The 26,906-nt window shown below is 39.5% G+C and overlaps 1 protein-coding gene across 1 annotated transcript in view; it reads left to right on the top strand.

Moving 5' to 3' along the window:
* AP3S2 (adaptor related protein complex 3 subunit sigma 2) overlaps positions 1-26,906 on the top strand; it is a 53,875-nt gene that overhangs the window by 7,124 nt on the left and 19,845 nt on the right. The window contains exon 4 of the mRNA XM_082388428.1: positions 16,244-16,315. Within this exon, the coding sequence (XP_082244554.1) occupies positions 16,244-16,315 (72 nt within the window). The remainder of the gene's footprint in view (positions 1-16,243; positions 16,316-26,906) is intronic.

Raw genomic sequence — 26,906 nt, 5'->3', positions numbered from 1 at the left:
GGGATCTTCCCGGACCAGGGATCGAACCCATGTCCCCTGCCTTGGCAGGCAGATTCTTAACCACTGCACCACCAGGGAAGTCCCTTTAAATGCTTTCTTAACACCTGAGTTCAATTGGACGTTGAGAGTCAATGTGGCATAACAGAAAGAGCTCAAGATCTAGAATCAGAAAACCTGGGTTTGAGTCATGGATCCACCATCTGATATAGAAATACTAGGTTGTAAATATGGAACAGACTTACAGGTACAGAGAACAAATGGGTGGTTGCCAGAGGAAAGGGGGATGGAGGTGGAGGGCAAAATAGGTGAAGGGGATTAAGAGGTACAAACCTCCAGTTATAAAATAAATAAGCCACAAAGATATAATATTATGGCTTAAGGAATATGGTCAATAATATTTTAATAGCTTTGTTTGGAAAGAGATGGTTGCTAGACTTGCCATGGTGATTGTATCATAACGTATGCAAATGTCAAATCACTATGTAGTATATCTGAAACTAACATAATATTGTATGTCAACTGTATTTCAACTAAAAAAACCTGAAATACTAGGTTGTAGAATTCAATTGTGACAATGTACTTTATATTATTGTACACTGTAGAATGCTATAGGAATGTGCATGTAATAAGTGTATTAGAAAATAAAGGTAAAATATATAGTGATAATATATTTTTAAAATTGAGATGCAGTTATTAGAGGAGATGCACTTCAAGACAAAAGAGAAATGCATATTAACAAGGCAAAAAGAGAAGTGTAACTTTATAATGTAGTGGACATTTATTGAATAATTAGCATGCATTGGATTTGGGAAGACAGATAAAGAAAAGGTAAAAATAATAGGAACTAAGAGTTTTCATCATTGAAAAGACAATAAAATCAGTAAATAGGTATCCTAATATAAAGAGGATAAAAGTCAGAAATAGAAACCATTAAAATGTTTTAGAGGATGATATACATAGTTATAATGCCAATATATTTGAAATAGCTGACCTCAAAAAATAAATATCCAAAGACACTGAATCCAATATCAGGATGAAATAAGAAAGGTAAAATGAAAAACTGACTCCCTAATAGACTCAGTAGGTTTTAGTACAGTAAGACCTCTATTATGTAAGTTATTTTTTAAACTCAGACTAAAAAATCATACTGCTTAAGTGTATTTTATGGAGTAAATTGGTTATGATCCAAAAGCTTCTCATAGAGAAAATGTTAGATACTGCATTTTTTAAAAAAATTTATTTATTTTATTTATTTTATTTTTGGCTGCATTGGGTCTTCGCTGCTGCGCGCAGGCTTTCTCTAGTTGCGGAGAGTGGGGGCTACTCTTTGTTGCCGTGCTCAGGCTTCTCATTGCGGTGGCTTCTCTTGATGCGGAGCACAGGCTCTAGGTGCGCGGGCTTCGGTAGTTGCAGCACGTGGGCTCAGTAGTTGTGGCTCGCGGGCTCTGGAGCGCAGGCTCAGTGGTTGTGGTGCACGGGCTTAGTTACTCTGCAGCATGTGGGATCTTCCTGGACCAGGGATTGAACCTGTGTACCCTGCATTGGCAGGCGGATTCTTAACCACTGCGCCACCAGGGAAGTCCCAGATATTGCATATTTTTATTGGACAGAATTATTAAATAAAATCTTAGCCAATAATCGGTTGAACCAAGGAGTCATGAGACCTGGCTCTTGTTTTGGACTCTCCTGTTAGCAAGCAGCATGGTCTTAAATCATTTAAGTTTTGTTGGCGTTAGGGTTTTTGTTTTATGTTTTGGCTCTGTGTGTGTGTGTGTGTGTGTTTATTTGGATTTATAAGTATACTAGGTGTTCTTTCTAGCTCTAAAATTCTTTCTCAGGAATACTGCATACTAGAAGAATTGTTTATTATGTCCAAATAGTCTTTATTCCAAGGATACAAGTCAGTTTAACAATAACATATGCTTAGAGTCTCTATTACAACAGTAAGAAAAATATAACTAATATAATTTCATCAGTAGATGCCGAGAGAAATGATTACCCAAGTTATATTTCTGAAATACTCTTAAATTGGAATTGGAAGCATTTTTACTTGATTATTTAGTGCATGTTTTCTTTATTCAGTATAAACTATTTATTGTTGAAGAAATAATACACTTATGTGGTTCAAAATTCAAAAGGCATACCAAGAGTATACAGTGAAAAACATCTTTCTTCTCTTCTCCCCCAGTCACCCAGAAACAGCCAATTTTAGTTTTAAAACCAAGAGCCAGAGCCAGTGTTTTCTCAGGGGAGAAATCTACAGGCATTTATGAAAACAAGGTGTCTCTTACTGTTTACTCTAATTTGAGCAAACATTTGTAATGAGTGATTAAAAAAGAAATGAAGAAGTAACATAGTAAAGGAGGAGAGAGGTAAGTTATTACTGTAAGAGAGCCTGATTATGTACCTAGTAAATCTTAAAAAAAAAATGGGGGGAGATTGTAGCAAGTAATGAATGATACGAGCAAAATGGCAGAATATGAGATCAATTCGTCAAAATTGAATTTCCTATTTTTTGTGAAAACAGCTAGGAAATTCATAATTAAAGAAATTTCACTTATGGTAGTGACAAAGGATATTTAGTGTTTGGAAATTAACTTAGTATGGAATACTTGATATTGATTCCAATAAAATTGTAAAAATCTTTGTTTGTTTATTTATTTATTTATCTGGCTGCGCCGGGTCTTAGTCGGAGCACGCGGGATCTTTAGTTGCTGCATGTGGGATCTAGTTTCCTGACCAGGGATCGAACCCAGGCCCCCTGCATTGGGAGCATGGAGTCTTAGCCACTGGACCACCAGTGAAGTCCCTAAAATTGTAAAATTTTAAAGGAAAAACATAAAGGAATACTTGAAATCAGTGGAGCTACAAGCCCTCCCCTTACTGGGAAGAGTTGAGCAAAGATGACAGTAGTAATCGATAGATTAAATGGGGAACCAAGTATAAATCCAGAAGATCTTTTTTCTTTTTAATTTTTTTTTGGCCATGCCGCACGGCATGCGGGGTCTTAGTTCCCCAACCAGGGATCCAACCTGTGCCCCTTCCAGTGGAAGCGCGGAGTCTCAACCAGTGGACTGCCAGGGAAGTCCCAATCCAGGAGATCGTATAGAACTTGGTAAAGAGAAAGTTTATGAGGAAAAATGAATGGCCAAGAAATGCAAAAGTATGTTCTGAGGGAAGAAGGGCAGTAATGAGTGACTGGCTTCACTAGGCTTCAGAATATATAATGGTTGCAGATGAAATTATTATCTACCTAGAAAATCCAAAGCAATCAACTGGAAAACAATTAGAATTAGCAATATAGTTCAGTAAGGGACTGGATACAAGTTTAATGTATAAAAACTAATAGCTTTCCCTTAGCAATAATAAGTTAGAAAATACAATATTTAAAAGGGGCCCATTCACAATAGGAAGACGTTCCTTAAGATACCCAAGAATAAATGTAAAAAATGTTAAGTTCTATATGAAGAAAACTTAAAATTCTACTGAAAATATGATAAAAGAGCAAAATAAATGAATAAAACATACCCTTTGCCTGTGGAAAAAACTTTTTAAACTGTCAGTACAGTTGACCCTTGAACAACACAGGGGTTAGAGGTGCTGACCCACCATGCTGTCGAAAATCCCTATATAATTTATAGTAGGCCCTCCTGTATACCCAGTTCCTCCGTATACACGGTTCCTCCATATCCGTGGTTCTGCATCTTCAGATTCAACCAACTGGGGATTGTATAGTACTATAGTGTTTACTATTGAAAAAAATCTGAGTGTAAGTGGACCCGCACTGTTCAAACCTGTGTTGTTCAAGTGTCAACTGTACTTCCAGCTTATAAATTACTGAAAACCCAATCAGAATCCCAATAAGATTATTGCTGTTTTTAAAATAATTTTTATTGTGAAACGTATATACAAAAACTACGGAAAACATGCCTATACAGTTTGAGGAATGCCAATAAAATGAAACTCTCACCCAGATTAAGAAATAGTACATTGCTAGTACCTCAAAGCTCCCGTATGTCCCTCCTCAATTCCGTCCGCCTTGTTCATTGCATCCTTCTTCGGACTTTTTAAAAAATATTTATTTATTTATTTTCCTTTTTTTCTTTTTCTTTTTTTTGGCTGTGTTGGGTCTTCATTGCGGCTCATGGACTTCTCTCTAGTTGTGGTGTGTGGGTTTTCTCTCTCTAGTTGTGGCACGTGGGCTCCAGAGTGCGTGGGCTCTGTAGTTTTTGCAGCACGTGGGTTCTCTCGTTGAGGCACTCGAGCTCAGTAGTTGTGGCACGTGGGTTTGGTTGCCCCATGGCATGTGGGATCTTAGTTCCCCAACCAAGGATCGAACCTGCGTGCCCTGCATTGCAAGGTGGATTCTTTACCACTGGACCACCAGGGAAGTCTCTTTCTTCAGACTTTTAAGTTGATCATTGCTTTGCTTCTCTTTATAGTTTTATCATGTGATGTATATTCCCTAAATGATACTTTGTTAGTTTGGAAAAACTGAGTGTAAGTAGTTGTGTAACGAAAGGATAATTTGCCACTACTAGATGAAAGCTCCCGCAAGAAGATAAGCTGAACAGTGTCACCGTCTGGCTTCAGTATCCCTGAGGGTTTACAAGAGGCCTTTCTGAGGAAGTCTGAGGGCAAGGTCATGTGAGTGATTCCAGGGAAACTTAGAGCTCACCGTAGTTGGGGCATTAGCCTCTGGCTGTCTTGGAGGAACATGACAGGAGGAATGGACCACTGCATTTTCTGCTTCTCACCTTTCATAACCTCTGTATTTCAAGAGTAAATCGAACATTTCAATGGGGGATGGGTAAAATGAGTGTTCTCAGCTGATCCAGGCAGCAGAGCAGTAGAACAGATACTAGATGGTTTGATTGTTTCCATTTTCCTTTTTTTTTTATTAGTTTGATTGTTTTCATTTTCCTTTTTTTTAATTAACCCAAATAGAACTACTGTAAGTCTTTATGCAAATTGTTGTGCCTGTTCACACCCCAATGAAATTCCTGGATCAAGGGATTAATATTTCTAATTATAATGCATGTTGCTAGATAGATATTTGGGAAGGTTATATTAATTTATAATGCTTCCAGAACTATATGAGTTTATGTTTCTTCCTAACTCCAGCATTGAAATACGTCATTTTTAATTTCTACTCGGAGGTGAGTGGTACCTCACAAATGTCTGAATTTTTATTTTTATTAATCATGCCAACTTTTCCCATGTGTGAATTTACAATGTTCTTTTTCATGTAAACCTTTTGTAATAGAAACATTTGTCCAGTTAAGTCTAGTTCCTGGTTTATAATATAATATTTCATCTATTGTAAGATACACATTTTTTCACACTTTAATAACTAACATGAGGATGTATATTACAGTAGATGACATCTTACAGTTACAATTGACAGCATTTTTTTCTTTGTTAGTACAAAAATAATGGTTTGTCTTACAGTCAATGAAAAAGTAATTCTTTGTATATTTTTGTTTATTTTAAAACTAACTTTTTTCTAAACGATTCTATTAAATGTAAATAATCCATTTATACCTCCCCTTGTTGAAGAAACCTTAATGTATAATATGTTAAGTTTAGAGTAAAATCCAAACTCCCTATCACAACCTGCAAGGCCTGACATGGTCTGGCTCCTTTGTCTCTCTCTGTCCGATCTCACCATATACACTCACCTTCACTCTAGCCATTCCAGCCTCCTTTCTGCTCCTCAGGTCCAAGTACATTTTTGCTTCAGGGCCTTTGCACCTGTTCTGTCCACTGGAGTGCTTTTTCCCAGGTTTTTCACTCTTCAGCTCTTCAAAAGACTGGCTTCTTCATTCGTGACTCAGCTCAAATGTTAATCCTCAGAGAGACTTTCTTGACACTGTTTGAAGTAACCCCCATCGCATCATCCTATTTACTTCCTTCAGAGCACTTGTGACAATGGAAAAGATCTTGTTTATCTGCCTCATTCTTCCCACACCCAGAACATAACCCAGACAAGAATGTGACTTGCTGACTGAGGTATCCCCAGAGTACACCCGTGTGTGCCTAGTACACAGTAATCACTCGCTATTTAGTGTTTACTCTTCACTTTGTTCCACTGAGTTATGTTTCTCTTTCTGTGTTAGTTTTGCACTGTTTTACTTGTTGTTAATATAGGTTCAGGGCTTCCCTGGTGGCACAGTGGTTAAGAATCCGCCTGCCAATGCAGGGGACACGGGTTCGAGCCCTGGTCCGGGAAGATCCCACGTGCTGCGGAGCAACTAAGCCTGTGCGCCACAACTACTGAGCCTGCGCTCTAGAGCCCGCGAGCCACACCTACTGAAGCCCGCGTGCCGCAACTACTGAAGCCTGCGTGCCTAGAGCCCATGCTCTGCAACAAGAGAAGCCACCGCAATGAGAAGCCCGTGCACCACAACGAAGAGTAGGCCCCGCTCCCCGCAACTAGAGAAAGCCTGTGCGCAGCAACAAAGACCCAATGCAGCCAAAAATAAATAAAAATAAAAATAAATTTATTAAAAAAAAAAATATATATATATATAGGTTCATATCCCTAGTAAGAGCAGTTATTCCCCTTGCGTGCGGTTCTTTTTCAGAATATTCTCCGATATTTATAACCATTTATTCATCCTTATACATTTTTGAATAATTTGTAAAGGTCCCAAAAGTCCCTGTTGGATTTTAATTAGAAGTGAATTTAAAGTAGCATTTCCTTGCATTTATTCATTCCTTCTTTCAAATCTTTCATTACAGTTTTGTTTTTCAAAAAAGGTCCTAATATCTCATGGTTTATTCTGGAGTTTTAGGATAGTAAGCTTTTATTCATCATTATATTCACAAATATTTCTTTACCATTATACAACCGTCCCTCTAATTCTTAGATTACGCTGTTCATTATTTGCACTTCAGCATAGTTGAAACTATCCACTTTTATGTTTATCTCCTCTACTTCTTCACTAGTCATAAGTTTATCTTCCAGTTGGGACAAAATTCCAAATCATTTGTTTTCAGTTTAAAAATGTTTTAATAAGTTTTTAGCACAAAGATTATTTAAATCTTTTTAACACACACAAGATTTATTTCAGTATATTCTGAGGTATGGAACTGAGTTTCTTTTTCTCTGTATCATGTTCCAGTTTCTTCAAATTATTCAGTCTCCCATTGTTTTGCTACTTCTAGTTTAACTTAAATTTCTGTATAAATGTAGGCCCCTTTGTGGAATTTCAAGTACATTGGGGTTTTTTAAATTATACAAGTAGTACCTGAATATATTCTTTTTATTAAAAAAAAGTAAGGTTTTTTTTTTAAACAGTTTTATTGGGATATAATTCACATACCATACAATTTATCCATTTGAAGTGTGTAATTTAGTGAATTTTAGTATATTCACAAAGTTGTATAGCCATCATCACAACCAATTTTAGAACATTGTCATCACCCCAAAAAGAAACCTCTTACTCATTATAGTCACTTCCCATTTCCCTCCAACTGCCTCCTCACTCCAGCCCTAGGCAACCATTAATTTACTTCCTGTATCTATAGTTTTGCCTATTATGGACATTTCATAAAAATAGATTTGTATAATATGTGGTCCTTCTGGACCACAGAAGGACCACAGAAGACTGGCTTCTTTAGCATAATAGTTTCAATATCCATCCATTGTTGTAGCATGTATCAGTATTCCATTCCTTTTTTTTTATTATTAATTTTTATTGGAGTATAGTTGATTTACAATGTTGTATTAGTTTCTGCTGTACAGCAAAGTGAATCAGTTATACATATTATCTACTCTTTTTTAGATTCTTTTCCCATATAGATCATTACAGAGTATAACAGTAAATTTATTAAGTTTAATGGAGAAGTCCTCCCCCTTAGCATTCATTCCCCTCTCATATACCACTCCCCTTTCTAGAGGTAGTCACTATTAAGTCTTTTAATGCATGTACACACACACACACACGTGTCACATACATTATTTAATTTTTAAGTAAAAAGTAATCTCACTACATACATAGTTCTGCAACTTGCTTTTTTAATCACTTATAAGTCTTGGAGCTTTTTCCACTTCATATATGCTTTTTAGTGATGCATGATTTTCTACAATATTAATATATCATAGTCTTTTATTTATAATCTTTTATTCAATACCCTACCTGTGGGCATTCAGGTTTCTCCCAGTTTCTTCCTATTGCAAATTATTGTGCAATGATATCCTTGCACATGCATCTGTATGCACGTGTGTGAGTTTCTTTAGGGTAGATTCCTAAAATTGGAATTGCTGCTTTAATTAAAGATGTGTGCTTTTTAAATTGTTAGATAGTGCCTGATTGCCTCTCCCTAAAGTCCTATTTCCCCATAACCTTACGAGTTTTAAATATTAAGGATATTTTCAAATGTTTGCCATCTTATGGGTGAAAAAATAGAAATTTGTTGTTTTCCCTAGCTTTCTTGAATACTAGTGAGGCCGCATATCTTTTTTTTTTTAAATTTATTTATTTATTTTTGCTGTGTTGGGTCTTCGTTTCTGTGCGAGGGCTTTCTCTAGTTGTGGCAAGCGAGGGCCACTCTTCATCGTGATGCGCGGGCCTCTCATTATCGCGGCCTCTCTTGTTGCGGAGCACAGGCTCCAGACGCGCAGGCTCAGTAGTTGTGGCTCACGGGCCTAGTTGCTCCGCAGCATGTGGGATCTTCCCAGACCAGGGCTCGAACCCGTGTCCCCTGCATTAGCAGGCAGATTCTCAACCACTGCGCCACCAGGGAAGCCCGCCACATATCTTTTACTGTTTACCAGTCATTTTGTATTCGAAAATGTCTGACCATAGCATTTGTCCACTTTTCTAATGGCTCATTTGTTTTTTAAAATCTATTTATTTATTTATTTTTAAATTTTTTGGCTGCGTTGGGTCTTTGTTGCTGCACGCGGCCTTTCTCTAGTTGCGGCGAGCAGGGGCTCCTCTTCGTTGTGGTGTGCGGGCTTCTCATTGAGGTGGCTTCTCTTGTTGTGGAGCATGGGCTCTAGGCACATGGGCTTCAGTAGTTGTGGCACGTGGGCTCTAATTGTGACTCACAGGCTCTAGAGTGCAGGCTCAGTAGTTGTGGTGCACGGGCTTAGTTGCTCCACGGCATGTGGGATCTTCAGTTGTAGTGCATGGGCTTAGTTCCATGGCATGTGGGATCTTCCCGGACCAGGGCTCGAACCAGTATCCCCTGCATTGACAGGCGGATTCTTAACCACTGCGCCACCAGGGAAGTCCAGCTCATTTGTTTTATTCATTTGTAAGCGTTTGTTTTTTTCCTAGCTTTATGGATACTAATCCTTTTCTATTATATTTATTGCAGATATTTTCTCCTAGTCCATTTATCTTTTAACTTTATGTAGTTAGGTTTGCTTGTCTTTTTTCTTGTAGCTTGAAGGTATATAAAAATATTCTCCAGTATTGCCATTGCTTTTTTTTTCTTTTGAGATAACCATTTTTATTATCACCACCCAGCTTATTTGTGCTTGATTATGTAGCACATTGGCCAGATTGTCTAAAGAAATCTACATAACATTTCTTTCATTTTTCAAGAGATGAAAATAACTGTAAAAAGTTAACAAAAGTACACAAGACAGTGGACGCAAAAAAATCTGTGTGTGAGATTTTATCCCATCTGCAGCTTTTATATATTTGAAAAGTAGAATTCATGAGCTAAAAAATATTGTCCTATCAAAGTTTGTTTTTTTGTTTTTTTTTTTAATTTTATTTATTTTTGGCTGCGCTTTGTCTTCGTTGCTGCGCGTGGGCTTTCTCTAGTTGTGGTGAGCAGGGGCTACTCTTTGTTGCGGTGCGCGTGCTTCTCGTCGCGGAGCACGGGCTCTAGGTGTGCAGGATTCAGTAGTTGAAGCACGCGGGCTTGGTAGTTGTGGCATGTGGGCTCAGTAGTTGCGACATGTGGGCTCTAGGGCACGCGGGCTTCAGTAGTTGTGGTGTGCTGGCTCAGTAGTTGTGGCTTGCGGGCGCTAGAGCGCAGGCTCAGTAGCTGTGGTGCAAGGGCTTAGTTGCTCCGTGGCATGTGGGATCTTTCCGGACCAGAGATTGAACCCATGTCCCCTGCATTGGCAGGTGGATTCTTAACCGCTGCACCACCAGGGAAATCCCCTCCTATCAAGTTTGATAGAAGTAGATTTAACCTGATTACAATATTAACACCAGTATCATTGATTTAATAGTTATAAAAAATGATGTTTTTCTTTTTTCCCCCAGGTTTATCAAGGTATAATTGATGTATAACACATAACATTGTGTAAAGTTAAGAGGTATAGTGTATTGACTTGATATACTTATATATTGCAAAATGATTACCACCATATCAAACTAACATCTCTTATCATGTCACAAAATTATCATTTCTTTTTTGTGGTAAAAATCATATTTTTCAATATACTAAAGTCAGCATGACATCCATGCAAATTAGAATGCTGGCTGTTTGGTGCGCAAAGACCTGACTTCAGAACAAGAACTCTGTAAGTCCCATACTTTTTTTTTTTGTTTTTTTTGGCTGTGCCTTGTAGTATGCGGGATCTTAGTTCCCCAACCAGGGATCAAACCCATGCCCCCTACAGTGGAAGCACGGAGTCTTAACCACTGGATCGCCAGGGAAGTCCCTCCCATACTTTAAATGTGTGATCTTTTTCAACCTGTATCCATTCCTTGCATTGAAGATGTGAGACCCAATCCTACTCCTCTTTGTGTATGAGTTTATGATATTTTCGTACTGAGCATCTAGATTTCCACATACTACTTCCTGTTGCTTCAGAGTCTTGTAACTTTCTTCATCAGCTGAACTATATCCAGTGTTTTCCTTTTTATTTCTGTTCAGCCAATTTCATTGGAGTCACAGCTGCCGTGTTATAATAGCTAAATGTGGCTATTCTGATCTCTGCCAAAGGTTTAGCTTGTGGGGCTGCCCTTTGAGCCTCTGTAGCTACCTGAGGAGTTACTTGTGTTCTTGATGGCAACAGGGCAGCAACACTGAGAACAGAATCTCCAGTAGCTGCAGCTGTTTCTTCTTGTTTTTGTTTTTCCACCATTTCCTTTTCTTGTAATTTGTCTGCCCTTTCCAACCTTGTAGGATCAAGACCTTTTCCATTCCTTGCTTCTACTAAGGTGATGCCTTTTATGAGACTTAGATCTTGAATGACTTTTGCCTCTTGATGACTTTCATTCTTTGCATTTGTGTCTGTTCTCACCATTTTCAGATGAATTTAGTTGCTCTTTTCCTTTGTGAGGAGAATGTTCTTTGTCATTTTATTCCTCAGATTTGTTTCTTAATTTAGTTTTAGATTCATGTCATATTATTTTGCCATCTGAGTCTGTAGCACCTTCATTTCAGTCCCTTCATGCATTAGCATGCTGTTTGCTTATTATATTCTGGCTCCTGTGGTTTCTTCCTACGTTATCTGACTTTTGTTTCCTTTCTCTTGACCTTGATTATGATCTTGAATAATGATGTTTTGAGAAAGCTTTAGGAGAAACAGATACGTCTGACTGTTCGTTTTGATCTCTATCTGGGGATGTCTTTTCTGGAGCTATTCCATCTTATTCTGGATCACTAGCCTACTGAGAACCCAATTGTTACGGACTAAATTGTGTCCCCCCAAAATTTGTATGTTGAAGCCTTTAACCCCCAATGTGACTGTATTTGGAGACGGGGCCTTTAAGGAAGTAAGTTAAACTAGGCCTAAGGGTGGGGTTCTGATCTCATGCAGCTGGTGTTCTTATAATTATGAAGAGGAAGAGACACCAGAGATCTCTTTCTTTCCACATGCACAAACCAAGGAGAGGCCATTCAAGGACACAGGGAGAAGGCAGCTGTCTGCAAGCCAGGAGGAGAAATTGCTCCTGCCAAACCTTGATCTAGGACTTCTAACCTCCAACACTGTGAGAAAAATGTCTGTTGTTTAAGCCACACAGACTTAGTTACTACCATGTGGTATTTTGTTGTGGCAGCCGAAGCAGACTAATACACCAATCTTAATTTCATTAACCCTCTTTAGTGAAAACAGCCCCTTGGCACAGTGCTGCTGAGAAATATGGGCTGCTTCTCCTCACGTGTCCTGGCGCTAGGCAGTGTCTCCACTTGCTGCTTTTAACAGTGTCAGCTAACCAGAAGCATCCCACAGAATGACTAAATCATTTCCAAGAGAGACCCAGATGGCATAAAATGTATCTGCCATTGCTTTGTTAGTTTTTTTTTTTTACATGTAGCTCAGTATCTTTAAGGTATTTATATGTCTGTATTGAGATAGATAACAATATTTTTTACCCCAAAGGATAGCCATTTGTCCCGACACTATTTATTGCCTAGGTCATCTTTTCCCATCAATTTAAAATACCACCTTTATCAAAAATTGTATTTTCTTGGCATGGGAGGCTCCATGCAAAATGAAGTGCCTCTACCCCCAGACCTACCAGGGCAGGACAAAGGAGGGGACATCTGCAATAGAGGGAGAGGAAGAGGATTTGGTGGTGCCAACCATTGGAGGCTACATGAATGCTGGCACCCGGTAGGGGAGCTACAGATATGGAGGCAACTTGATGACAGCAGACTATGGTGACTTTTTCACAGACTGCTACAGCTATCATGATTCTGGGTCTTCTAGAGCATGTAAAAGTATTCCGCACAAAATCAACTTTCTACTTCAATTTTCTCAAACTTCAAAACCCAAAGTGTCTGTGCTGTGTCCCTGTGCTTCACTGCGTTTGTCAACTGTGACTTTTCACTGAAACTTATCTGAAATTCATAGCCTATAGAATTTAAGACAATGGCAGTTTTTAATCATGCCATGTCTTTGAACTTGATCTATTGACATTCACAATAAGTGGAAAACAATTTTCAGAGAATGCATTTTTGTTCAGACTTGCACAGGATTCTAGAACCAGCGTTATTCAACATTAAGGCAAAAGCCCACCTTTGCTTTTTATGGGAAGTATTACTTTATTTAAGAGACAGATGATGCATTTTAATCTACATCATTTTAATCTACATTACCTTAATTTACAGTAGGTTTTTTTTAATGAACTTTGACCTTTTAATAAATTTCCAACACATGTTTATGCCTTTGATAGTAATGAAAATGATTTATCCCATTCAGAAAAAAAAATTGTTTTCTTACAAACATGTATATGTTTCAGTATTTTATATTCTGTCCCACTGATCCATAGTTTTATTTCTATCTTAGTATTACACTCCTTTAATTACCAAAGCTTTACAATGAATTTTGATACCTAGTAAGACCAGTCATTCCTTATTATCATTGTTTGTCCAAATGTTCTTGGTATTCTTTCACATTTTATTTTCTGTAAGAATTTTAGACTTTGTCAGTTTCATGTTTTAAAAAGTCCTCTTGGGGGCTTCCCTGGTGGCGCAGTGGTTGAGAATCTGCCTGCCAATGCAGGGGACACGGGTTCGAGCCCTGGTCTGGGAAGATCCCACATGCCGCGGAGCAGCTAGACCCGTGAGCCACAATTACTGAGCCTGCGCGCGTCTGGAGCCTGTGCTCCGCAACAAGAGAGGCCGCAACAGTGAGAGGCCCGCGCACCGCGATGAAGAGTGGCCCCCGCTTGCCACAACTGGAGAAAGCCCTCGCACAGAAACGAAGACCCAACACAGCCAAAAATAAATAAATAAATAAAAATAAATGTACTAAAAAAAAAAAAAAAAAATGTTAGCTATAAAAAGTCCTCTTGGGAGCTCCCACACTTCTAAGTTCATTTTCTTCCTTTAAAACTATAGAACATGAATTTTAAAAGAACATATATACCCACAAGGGCAGAGAGAACAGGAGAGAAGGCAATAGCAAGGAATATTTTGAAAGAAGGGAAGAATATGAATGCCTGGTATTGACTTGGCTGGTCCAAGGAAGTCACACCCCAGGCCAGCAGTAGAGAAAGCTGACAGCCAACCTGCTACACACCATGGAACCCTTCAAAAGGCACAAAGCTAGCTGTACAGAGTCTCACTGTGCTGTGGGTGCAGAGTGGTCAAGGAAAGCTGAGAACCAGTTAGATCCCTAAGTCCTTTCTCCAATTCTAGACATAGTTGATGGTGCAAGTCAGGGGGATTAAGTGAACATATGCCTTGTGAATGTTGTATACTAACTTTCCAACCCTTTTCCTGCCACTTAGCTCCCCAATTCCTGGCAGCTAGTCTTTTACTCTTTAGGCAGGAGATTGTAAAATTCCTCTGGGAAATCTGATCAATGTAAGGGAAATGAAATTAAAAAGCCCAAGGCGGTGGAGGAGGGTAGGATTCCCAGCAAATAGCCATTATTACAGAGCTTCCAATCAGCCTTTAATTCTTATGAATAAAAAACAAGGATAATCAGACATCTGGGGGAAGGCTCTGACATGGAAAATGGAGACTAAAACAAACAGTAAAATTCAACTCATTTTAACAATAAAGCAAACAGCCCCCTATCTGTAAGCCACAGAGAAATAAATAAAGACAAACAAAAATGGGCTCATAAACAGGAAACACAGAGCAGAATGATCTCTTAAAAATTAAAAACATGAGAGGAAAATGAGACAGAAAAGATAAGAAAATGGGAGGTCTAATACCGCAATATAAACAGCTTCAAAAAAGAAAGGTGAGGAATATGGAAGGGAGGAAATTCTCAACAAAATTATTTGATGAAATTTCCTCAAACTGAAGGACTTGAGGAGTTGGCGGATTGTAAGGGCTCACTGCCCAGCACAGTGACTGAAAACCCATATTTATGTATGTTATCCTTACAGTGGATATTCAGTCATTGTTAAAAATGTATAGAGTTATAAATAATGCTATTATGAAATTATATGTGTTTTTTGGCATACATTTGTATGCATTTCTTTTGAGTATGTACCTAGGAGTAGAATTGCTGGGTCATAGAGTATTAGTAAATAATGTCAAATAGTTTTCCAGAGTGGTTGGAAGTATAGTTTCCATTTATATCAATTTGTACCCAGTCAAAAACAAAAAACTCAAATGTCTATAGGAAATGGATAAATAAATTTAAGAATGAAATACTATACAGCAGTGAATATGTACAAGATTTTATGACATGCAACAACATGGAAGAATTCACAAACATTGTTGAGTGAAAGAAACCAAACGAAAAGAATACATGATGTATGACGCCTTCTATGTAAATTCAAGGACAGGCAAAACTAAACTGTGACGGTAGGAGTCAGGGTGGTGGTTACCTTTGGAGAGGATACGGTCTGAGGGGGCATGAAGGGGGCTTCTAGGGAGCTGGTAGTGCTCCATTTCAATATTTGGGTGGTGGTTACATGATATGCTCATTCTGAAAATTCATTAAACTATACCCTTATAGCTTAATTATAAAGTGTTTATTTATAATATATAAATTATAAAGTGTTTACCCTTTAAACACTTTTCTGTTTAAATGTTATATTTAAAGTAAATTAAAATTGTAAGCATGTTAATTAAGTTGATTCATGGAAAAGTGTTTTGACGATAATGTTCATTGAAATTAGCAGGACAGAGCTATGTTAACACCATGATAATGAAAAAATTTGTTTACATGTATATGTGGAGGCTTGGGGAAGGGACATAGTATTATAAGTAGCTGTTACTTCATTATTTTTTTTTTTTTAATTATATCTCAAAGCTCTTAATTTTTTTAATTTTTATTTATATATATATTTTTTGGCTGTGTTGGATCTTCGTTTCTGTGCGAGGGCTTTCTCCAGCTGCGGCAAGCAGGGGCCACTCTTCATCGCGGTGCGCGGGCCTCTCACTGTCGCGGCCTCTCCCCGTTGCGGAGCACAAGCTCCAGACGCGCAGGCTCAGCAGTTGTGGCTCACAGGCCCAGCTGCTCCGTGGCATGTGGGATCCTCCCAGACCAGGGCTTGAACCCGTGTCCCCTGCACTGGCAGGCAGACTCTCAACCTCTGCGCCACCAGGGAAGCCCCACATTATTCTTTTATATCAGCTGGCATGTTATAAAGGGGGAAAGAAAGCCACATGTGTCTGCTGGTTGTGTTGCTATACTGAAAACAAGATTATCCTGTCCTCAATTGTCCCCTTCAAATTGGGATAAGTAGGGTGATCAACTAGTGCTGGGAGGTTTGCGGTGGGGTTTTTTTTTTGGGGGGGCGGGGGTTTGAGATTTATCATAAGGTAAATAGTATCTTGACTGCCCCCTTTACTTTCAGATGTGACATTTATGAAGATGTGACTTGTGTATCTATTTCTCCTTGTTTCCTAGGTTTTTGTGGAGACTCTGGATAAGTGTTTCGAAAATGTTTGTGAATTGGATTTGATCTTCCATATGGATAAGGTAACCTTCTCTTCCAAACCAGGGTTACTAGGAAACTAAGAACTTTAGACATCTCTAGCAATCTGTACACCTTCATGTTCTTTCTTTTGTTTTTTTTACTCTAGGGATAGTCCTAGAACCTAAGTTATTAAACTTAATAACTTAAGTTTAATAGTTTGGGGAGTATTTTGCTGAGATTTGTTACCAGTTTTAACACACACAGGATAATTACTGGGCCTATATTATGGTTCGTGTTTTCACAGACGGACTTCTTGGTTTAGGGCAATGATGGCTTCCAGGCCAATGGTGAGATAAATAGTTTTATATTGATTTTTTTTTTAATTATTCAAACCCTGTTTTCTTTGTAGCTAAGACTCTTTTTCTTTCTTTTTTTTTTTTTAAATTTATTTATTTATTTTTAGCTGTGTTGGGTCTTCGTTTCTATGTGAGGGCTTTCTCTAGTTGCGGCGAGTGGGGGCCACTCTTCATTGCGGCGCGCGGGCCTCTCACTATCGCGGCCTCTCTTGTTGCAGAGCACAGGCTCCAGACGCGCAGGTTCAGTAGTTATGGCTCACGGGCCCAGTTGCTCCGCGGCATGTGGGATCTTCCCAGACCAGGGCTCGAACCCGTGTCCCCTGCATTGGCAGGCAGATTCTCAACCACTGCGCCACCAGGGAAGCCCCTATATTGATTTTAAAATGAGTTTCCCAGGCATAGTCCAGTGACAGTGAAGCTTTGAAATAAACACAACATGGTTTTGAACTTAGCTAGTAAAATGTACCATTTTCCTAAAGAGTAATGTAGTGACTAAGACATCAGTAACATAGTTTGAGGTCAGGTGATACTCTGTAGGGAAGCCTGCCAGGCAGAACTGAAGTGGTCCGAAGTACACGTTCTCAGTTTTGTGTTGCTACCATAACTGTGACATGGCTTATGTCCTCATGTGCCAAATTAAATATGGGAGATAGCCAGCAAGGGGATAGGAGCTGCCACATTTATTTTATCCAACTGGGCACATGCTGTACCCAGTGCTGTTCATTGGTGGAGGTTGGTGCATCTTAGGTTTGCTTGGTCCTGGTTTTTCTTCCACTGATTATTGTCACTATGATCCATGGCCCTTAGAGGGAGATAATGATGTTTAGGAGACTATGACACATTGCTACGCCACGATCCTTTATTAATCTGTTTTCATCATGACGAGGTAGGTTATTTTTAGATCCATCATTGCCATTTAGAGCACTTTCATTTTCCAATAGGATCTTCAGTCTCAGTTAACTCTCCCAGGGTTCTCAGATAGCATTTTCTGGGCTAATGCAGTGGGTGTTGGAATGGAGTACAGTTTTCTCTCTCAACATGTGGGTTGGCTGTGTGGCTCCCTGAGCAGCTTGGTGCAAGAGAATCACAGAACCCCATTCCTTTTATAGATACTTGACTTGGGGCTCCCTGATAGCCTTACAAGGCTTCCGGGACTGACTGATACTTTTGAGGTGGTCACTCTCCCTTTTCATATGAAAGGACTTTAGAAACTTCAGAGACCTCTCAACCTCCTCTTTGCAGGCAATTAGAGTTGTTTTAGGCTTGTCAGTTGTTAAAGGTGCTGCTATCTGGTAATTACTGTCAAGGAGAGCCATAGCTCTAGTTTCCTTCTGTACTAGTGGGGAAAAAAAGTTAAGATTTAAAGAGACTTGAGACTATGGAGGGAACAGAAGAATGCTTTCTATAGGCCTTATTATTATTTTAAAACAATTTTTTTTAAAATTGTGAAATACAAGGTGTTAACCTTGGGGTTACCACCTGGTTTCAAAGTAGATTCCTTTGGGGATGCCACCTGTTGCTTACCAAGCCGATCTCAGCTCATGGATTAAGGGATAGGCTTTGCTTGGGAATTCCCAAGCAAGAGAAGAGGAGGCACAGGTCTCCCATCCTCCCATTGTCCCCATGGCAAGGTGTGTCAGGGCCTGTCTCTGATAGAGTGGCTTCCCGCCCCCTTCTCCCAATGCCCTTTCTTTTTTTTTTTTTTAAAGAAACTCTATATTCTTTTTTATTTAAAATTTTTTTTTTAATTTTTGGCTGCATCGGGTGTTCATTGCTGCACGTGGTCTTTCTCCAGTTAAGGCGAGCAGGGGCTACTCTTCATTACGGTGTGGGGGCCTCTCATCACGGTGGCCTGTCCCGTTGAGGAGCACGGGCTCCATGCACGCGGGCTTCAGTAGTTGTGGCGCACGGGCTTAGTTGCTCCGCAGCATGTGGGATCCTCCCAGACCAGGGCTTGAACCCGTGTCCTCTGCATTGGCAGGCAGACTCCCAACCACTGCGCCACCAGGGAGGCCTTGCCCTCTCTATTTATCAGACAACTGCAGGAGCAGACTTACCAGTGAGGAGATACACAAACTGCCTGATACTAGGCAGTCTGTATTTGGGTGCCAGCTGTCTCTAGAAGTTGTCTCAGAATGCCAGATGCCTAACACCTGAAAACTTGGGGGCCTATGGGATGATACAGCTGGAGGAGGCAGTTGTGGGTCTTATGGGAAGTTGAGCTTGGTCCTTTGCATTTTAGTGTGCAATTTAGGGTCAATTTGTAAGTTACACGCGCGCGCGCACGCACACACACACACACACACACAACTGTTGGGATTTTTATTGGAATTGCATTGAATCTATAAAACATTTGAGGAGAATTTACACTTTTACAATATCAGGTTTTATCCATGTTATGGTATAGCCATTTCTTCAGGTCTTCTTTGAGGTTTCTCAGTGAACTTTTGCAATTTTTCCCATAGAGGTTTTTCATATCTTTTATTAAATTTATTCCTAGATACCTGTTTTTTTATGTAATGATGTTTTAAATATTCATTTTTTGTTTATTGCTGCTATATAATATATACATCACTTTATTTCTGCAAGTTGATGTTGAATTCAGAGATTGTGTTAAACACTTACTAATTCTGATATTTTATCTGTAAACATCTTACCCATTTCTTTTCAATCCTATAGCTTTCTGTCTGTTTCTTGCTTTACTCTACTGACTAGGAACTCCAGTGTAATGCTGAATAGAAGTGGTGATAGTGGGCATCTCATTTTGTTCATAATTTCAAAGTGAAGTCTTCATCTTGTCAGTATTTGCTGTATATATAGTATTTGAAGTATAGCAAGCTTTTGGGTAAATATTCTTTATCAAGTTAAAGGAAGTTTCTTCTCTTTCTAGTGGCTAAGAGTTTTTAGTCATGAAAGGGTGTTAAAATGTATCAAAAGCTTTTTCTCCATCTCCTGAGGTAATCATGTTTTTTGCCTTATCATTCTAATATTGTTCTTTAAATATTTGTGAGGATACCTGCTAAAGCAGTAAAGTAATTCCAGTCCCAACTATTTTATTGCATGTGGCTTTTAAAGGAAATAAAAGGCCATAAAAATATTGTTCTTTCTCATATGTCATATCTTCAGATGAGTTCTATGAAGTGTTTTGCTGCTGCTGCACATTCCTTTTACAGTTTATAAAACTTTATTTTTAGTTGCTCTATGACATCAGGAAATTGCTGTCCATATCTCCTAAGGTTTTTGAAAAGTGATGATGCAAGGACCGAATCTCACTGTACTCGTCTGTAGAATGTCTAAAGGTGTCTTCCAACAGGTGACTTTCAGTGGGATTTCAAGCTTACCTTTGCCCTCATGTAGAGCAGTTGGTAATTCAGGCATATCTTCTACTGATAGTAGAAAATGGTCTTTTACTCAGATAGGCAAAGGACCTGTCATAAGACAGGAGGAATGTCACTCTGAACGCAGTCCTTCTTAATTAGTCTCCACCTTAAGTCAGGAATTCTCATCAGGCAGTTACACTCTGCGTTGGGTTGTCATGGATAGCTGCCCCATTCCCCTAAGCAGTTGTGGCTGGAGTAGCAGGCCTGTGTAAGGACCAGAAATGACTGAATTCCTGCTGCCCTGGCAATTTGTTTTTTTCTAATCTTGAGATTTCTTTCTCAGCTTCTAAATTATTTTTGTCAGTGTCCTCTTTTTATTACTGCTGCTCTCTTTACCTCTTCACTCACCCTTTCTTCCTGTCTTAAAGGAAGGTTTATTCCATTCCATTTCTAGAACTAAGTCCTCTTCCTATCTCTCCCTAATATGCAGCATAATCTCGGTTCTTCAACTCGTCTCCAAGGTGTCTTTATTTGCTCCTTCTCCTATAACTACAAATTTCCCCAGGTTGTCCCAATCTCTTACAGAATACAGCTCTCCCCATGCTTCTAGTGCTCCTTTTAACTGTCGTTTCATTTCCATCATTTCATTTAAGGTAAACCTCTTCATGTGTGAGTGATTTATACCCAGTCTTGCATCTACTTTGTCTGTTCCTTTTCTGGAGCCTATAGCCTGGTTTTCACTTCTACCCCAAATTCACTGATTATTTCCTAATTCTGTTTGCCAATCTTCACCTTCTTTAATGTTTCTGCAGTATTTGATGCCGTTGATCATTCCATGAAGCACTGCCTTAATCCTTTTCCTACCTTTGTTTCTGTCACATAGAACCCTCCTGGTTCTCTTATTCTCTTCCCACCTTCTACCAGTAAATTATGATGTCAGTCATCTCTCACTTCACTCTTTTCCATCTCCTACTTGTATCTTAGATCTTATCTGTTTCTCATACTTAAACTATTATCCACTTAGGTAGTTCGTAAATTGGTATTTCTAGTCCTGATGTGTGGCCTGAGTCTTATTTTTCCCAACTGCTCGAAGACATTTCTTTCTCATTTCATTCTAGTATCTTGTTTCTTCTTGCCACTTCTTATCCGTAGCCAGATTCAGCACGTGTCTCCTGAAAACTGTTTCTTCCCTTAGCTTCCCTTTTCCGGTGGTGCTACCACTATTCTGTGTCATGTACAAGCAAAAACTTTCCTCCTTCTTTCTTGCCCCCAACAGCCAGTCAGTCACTAAAACCTGTGCTTCTTTCCTGTGCTTTCTTTCTTAGAGTCCTTCTTATATCTTGTTCTTAGATTCACTATTTATTGACATTGGTCACACTTGCTTTTATATCTTTCTAGATACGTACTTTTTTCCTGAACCATTTGAGAGTTAGTTGCAGACATCATAACTTTTCAACCCTAAATACTTCAGCAGACCTCTCCTAAGAACAAGGACATTGTCTTATATAATATGTTGTGCATAATTCTCTAATATACTTTTTTACAGCATAATTAATTATTAACCACAACATAATTAACATTCAGGAAATTTAACATTAATATATACTGTTATCCAATATATAGTTCATATTTAATTTTCCCCGTTTGACCCAGTAATGTCCTTTATATATATATAAATTTTATAATCCTAGTTTCAATTATGAGTCAGGGAGAGCCACTGTCTTTAGTTATGGTGTCTCTTGATTTCAGTTGTGTCTGTCGGGTTTTCTAACCTTGTTTTCTCTTCATTCTTGTTGATCCTGCACACTGGAATTAGATTCATTTTCCAAAGCACCTTTAGACTAGCTCCCTTGATCACAGACCTGTTTTGGTCCCCCATTATCAAGCTTTGACCCCCCTGGCCAGGCATTCAAGGCTATTCACAGTTTGTCCCTATTCTGTCTTGTCCTTACTTACCATTACTTCTAGCCAGATACCTTCTGCTCTAGCCAGAGTGGACCAGTCTTCATCACTTTGTAATTCCTGCTTCAGAGCCTCTGCCTGAAATGCCTTTCAACAGCTCTTTGTAATCCAGCCTGTCATATAAGCTTAGCTCAAATCCTACCACCCTAAAGCTTGTCCTGGTTACCCTGGCCTGTCATCAGCTCTGTGGACAATATGTAGTGCTATTTCTCACCTTATGTACCTTAGTTTATGTAAGTTTGTATGTTTTCCCTACTTGACTAGACTGTTCTTTTCTTTGTGTTTGCTCTTGTCTCCCTCACTGGATCTAGCATGGCCCCTTTTACTGAGTGAGATGTCTACAGGTGAGTGTCACTAAAGAGTTCTCATGTCTCTAGCCTCATAAGCTTCTTCGTGATTTAAAATGCTGCAGGTGGAGTAAAGTTTGATTTCATAGTCTCTGGCATAGTCCTCAACTCTCCAGACTGTGCCATTTAGTGCTTATCTTGCCTGGGGCAGTTGGTTCCCTTCTGCTTTCAGAAATCCCCCAAACACAGCTCAATTTCATGGCTGAGGTGGGTATTGGTGTTGATTTTGGTGAATTGAGTTTTGTTCAAAGAAAGTCATGTGAGTAGCCTAACATTCTGTACTACCAGTGCCTCAACAGCAAAGCTGGATTTGGAACTCAGTTGGGCTTTCAAGATTTGGTCATCAGAGTCATGGTTTAGTGCCTATGTCAAGGGAATTCATCCAGCCTTTTTATAGATTTCAGTCTGCAGTGGGCTGTCTCAGGAGATTTGGAACACATGCTTTGGGGCAGGTCTGAGCCCAAGAAACCTTGTAGTATGGAATTTAAATCTCTGCTAAGTATAAGCTGCTGAAATGGGAGAATGCTGAGGGCTCAAAATTGAAATGAACTGTTGAGACCTAAGATGAAAGGATCATAAATAAATGATGATGCTTGTTAAATGTCCCTTCTGGGAAGAGAGGTTGTGATAAGAAAGCTCATTAATGCCCTCCACACCCCAGTGATGTTTGAAGCAGATACCCTGATTTCTGTTTCAAAGAATGGAGGAAGAGTAAAGGACACACGTTTTGTGTGTTTTTAGTGAGGAAGGAGGAGCTGTTTGGGCCTAAAAGAACAAGACGTTCTGTTTGAGTTTTAGTTCTTGTGAAAGGTGATAGTTGGCATGTCTAACCGTCTCTGGCTACCTGTGTTTCTCTCTCTGAATGTTCCCGAGAAAGTGGAGGGGAGCCGAGGCCTGCCTTTCGTCCCATCACATCCCAAGCCGTTCTCTGCTGAGGCTTGAGAGAGAAGAATTTTGTGGCAGAATATTTTTCAGAGGCCAGTATCTTATTCCCTCAGGACAGCTCAGAGATTAGCAATAATGATTTCTTAAATTTCTAACATTGCTATACTTTGTTTTAAAAAAAAGGAAAGAAAAGCTCAGACTGCTCCAAACTGCACTTAATATCTGCTACAGTACACACTCTCACTTTCCTTTGCGCTTGAACTCTGCGCTGCCTCAGTGTACAGTCTCATTGATTGCCACTTGAAATTACAGAGAACCTTTTTGGTTTGTTTAGTCGTTCCTTATTACTGGTTTAGAGTATTAGGATGATACTGTACACAAAACAGCAAAATTTGACCTTTAGAGCTGTTTGTTCTCCGGCCTTTTCAATAAAACCTAGTGTTTGTCAAGACTGTAGGTATAGCAAAGCTTATTACCAATGATGTTACTTGGTTGTGTTGCAGATAAAACAAATTGTGTAATCACTTTGATTGCTGATGTGTAGGTGCCCTAAAAGGCTGGAATTGAGATTCAGTTCTACTGTTCTTGCTATTATTATTTATGATGCAAAAGAGGATTGGCCTGCTCTGAGATAAAAAACAGAATTTCTTGATCCCTAATTGAGAACCCTTTGCCAGACTTGGTGTTTGTATCAATCTAGGTAGACTAGGGAATAACATAACTTCAAACTTCCAGTAGCAGAAAGGTCAATTTCTCACTCAGGCTGTGTGGCCGTTGTGTGTCTCTGCTCACTATAGTCACTCGGGGGTCCAGGCTGATGGAAATCTTCATCAACGTGTACTTTTCCACCTGGGGCGCTTAAAGTGTGTTGGCTCTTAAAGTGACACATCCATTGCACTCACATTTCATTGGCCAAAAGCAAGTCACATGCTCTCACTTAAAGGCTTAGGAAAGTGCAGTCGTACCATGTGCCCAAGATGGGGGAGAACCTGAAATAGTTTTGAATATTCCTAATGACTACCACAGTTTTTTTTTTTTCATTTATTTTCTTAGAGGCAAAACAAAGCCGACGTTTGCTTCAGTATCAATTAATAGGTGGAAACTTAGAAATTTTAGTATCAGAAAAATAGAGGAACACTCTCGTAAAAAGGAAACATGATTGAATCTTAGGAAAAGGCATCTCATGTAGCAGCTTTTCAGTTTCTCTAATGAAATACTTGGCATTTATGTCTTATATACTTCGCATATGAATTTAACGTGACTTACAAAATTAAAATTCCCTGATAGAATAAATTGCTTCCATATCTGAGAGGCAGGTTCCTCTCTCCTTACAGATGCTTTCTTCCAGTTATCTATCCTTACCTTGGTGGCTTTCTGACCTTGGTAAAGTACTGATGTCTGTTGAGAATGTTTTTGTCTTTTTTTCTCTGATTATCAAATAGCAAACATTTATTAATGAGGAGGCCACTGTGTTAGATATGGAGATACAAAGATGGAAAAGACAAATATTCTGTCCTCAAGAGGTTCATGGTGCAACTATAAAGATGGGTCACATAGAGACATTCCTGGGTCTTGGACTAAAGCAACATTTTTGGAGAAGGAGCCTTAAGTTGAATGTAATTTTTTAGGAGGCATGTTGTTATATGAGGGAGCTCTCATTTTGTACTACTTTTTTTTTTAAAGCTGCGTTTTATAGCTACTTTATTTATTTATTTATTTATTTATTTATATTTTTTGGCTGTGTTGGGTCTTCGGTTCGTGCGAGGGCTTTCTCCAGTTGCGGCAAGCGGGGGCCACTCTTCATCGCGGTGCGGGGACCGCTCTTCATCGCGGTGCGCGGGCCTTTCACTATCGCGGCCCCTCCCGTTGCGGGGCACAGGCTCCAGACGCGCAGGCTCAGTAGTTGTGGCTCACGGGCCCAGCCACTCCGTGGCATGTGGGATCTCCCCAGACCAGGGCTCGAACCCGTGTCCCCTGCATTAGCAGGCAGATTCTCAACCACTGCGCCACCAGGGAAGCCCCTGTACTACTTTTTATAGAAGTGATCACAAGCACTGCATTTAGTCAAATATATATAGTATATCTGCATATTGTACTTCATAAAACTAAAATGTATATACATTATTTATACAGAATAACATAGTACCTGATCATGAGCTCTTTTATTTAATGATATTTAATCAGAGGTAGAGAAAGAAGAATGGAACTTTAAAGAAATAGCTGTTTCTGGGGCTAGCCTCTGAAATGGAGGAGGGGCAGGATAGATGGTAGCCCATCTACAGCTTTTGCCTGAGAGCCTGAGGTCCTAGATATAGAGCATGTTGGGCAGCCTACTGACTGAGTGCAGTGGCCCGTGCTGGGTGTGGCAAGGCTGGACCAGCACCACAGGTGTGATGGCCCCAAGTCAGGTAGCTGGAGAAAACCATTAGCAACTTGAGGTAGAAGATCACTGCCAAGTGAGACGAGCAATGAGGTCTGTATGAATTCCTGAGTAGAATACAGTTAGCCCTCCGGATCTGAAGGTTCCACATCTGCAGATTCAGCAACCCTCAGACTGAAAATATTTGGGGGATAAAAACATTCCAGAAAGTTCTAAAAAGCAAAACTTGAATTTGCCATGCTGCCAACTATTTATATAGCATTTACATTGTATTTGTAACTATTTATGTAGCATTTACATTGTATTAAATATTATAAGTAATCTAGAGATGATTGAAAGTATGTGGGAAGATGTACGTAGGTTATATGCAAATACTGTGCCGTTTTATATAAGGGACTTGAGCATTCACGGGTTTTGGTATTTGGTGGCAGGGTCCTGGAATCAGCCCCCAACAGATAACCATGGGTGGACTGTAATCATTCAAGGGGAGGGTAATCATAGAAAGGGAAATTAATGTTGATTGGGCAGCTGCCAAGTGCCGGGCATTGTGCTAGGTACTTTAAGCCCAATAATCTTTAATACTGTAGATGTAACATCCCTGTGTAACAGATCAGCAAGCTGAGGCTTAAAGTGCCTAAAACTTAAACAAACAAACAAACCAAAAAAAAACCATGTTCTTTCCACTATACTACAGAATTTGAGAATTTAAAGGCACGAATATTATAATAAATATGATTTGTAAAAATTTACAGAATTTGTTGATTTCTGATTCCAAAACCAGAATTCCAGGAGACCAAACAGTAGGAACAAAGGCTAAAGGTATGGCAGGGGGTGGGGAGGAGTGGGAACATTAGGGGTGAAGGCCACTGGAGATTGGGAACTTTGCATAAACTCCCGCTAGACAAAGGGTCTGCCAGCTGAGGCATTAGTGGCATTTTGGGCAGTGCAGTTGTTCATTGAACTGTGGATATCCCTGACCCCCTCTACTAAATGCCAGTAGGGCCTCTGCCTGATACATTTCCAAATGCCCTCTGGGGTGGGAGCAGTGCTATCCTAGATGAAGAGCACTGAGTCAGAGCAGGGTGTGTGTATGGGATTAGGCCGAGAGAAGTTTGAAGAAGTAGATGATGATCAGACTGTGGAGAGCCTTGTCCTATGTGTTTCTGAGTCCAATGTACACTCCCCAGTGCCCTTCTCACCAAGCAGTTTTGATACTTCCTCATTCTTAAAGCATTCTTTGTTTCTAGTTTCAGGTTTTATCTACCTTTCTGGCCATTTCATCTGGCATTTTGAGCTTCTTACCTCTTAAATGATCCCTCTTCTCTTTTCTTTTAGACACTCTCTTCTTAGGAAATCTCACACAATCCCATGACTTCAGTTATCTTTCTGCTGGTGATTCCTAA

Source organism: Balaenoptera borealis (assembly GCF_965194805.1).
Source record: "Balaenoptera borealis genome assembly, chromosome: 3".
NCBI lineage: Eukaryota > Metazoa > Chordata > Mammalia > Artiodactyla > Balaenopteridae > Balaenoptera > Balaenoptera borealis.
This window is presented reverse-complemented; position numbering and strand designations above follow the sequence as displayed.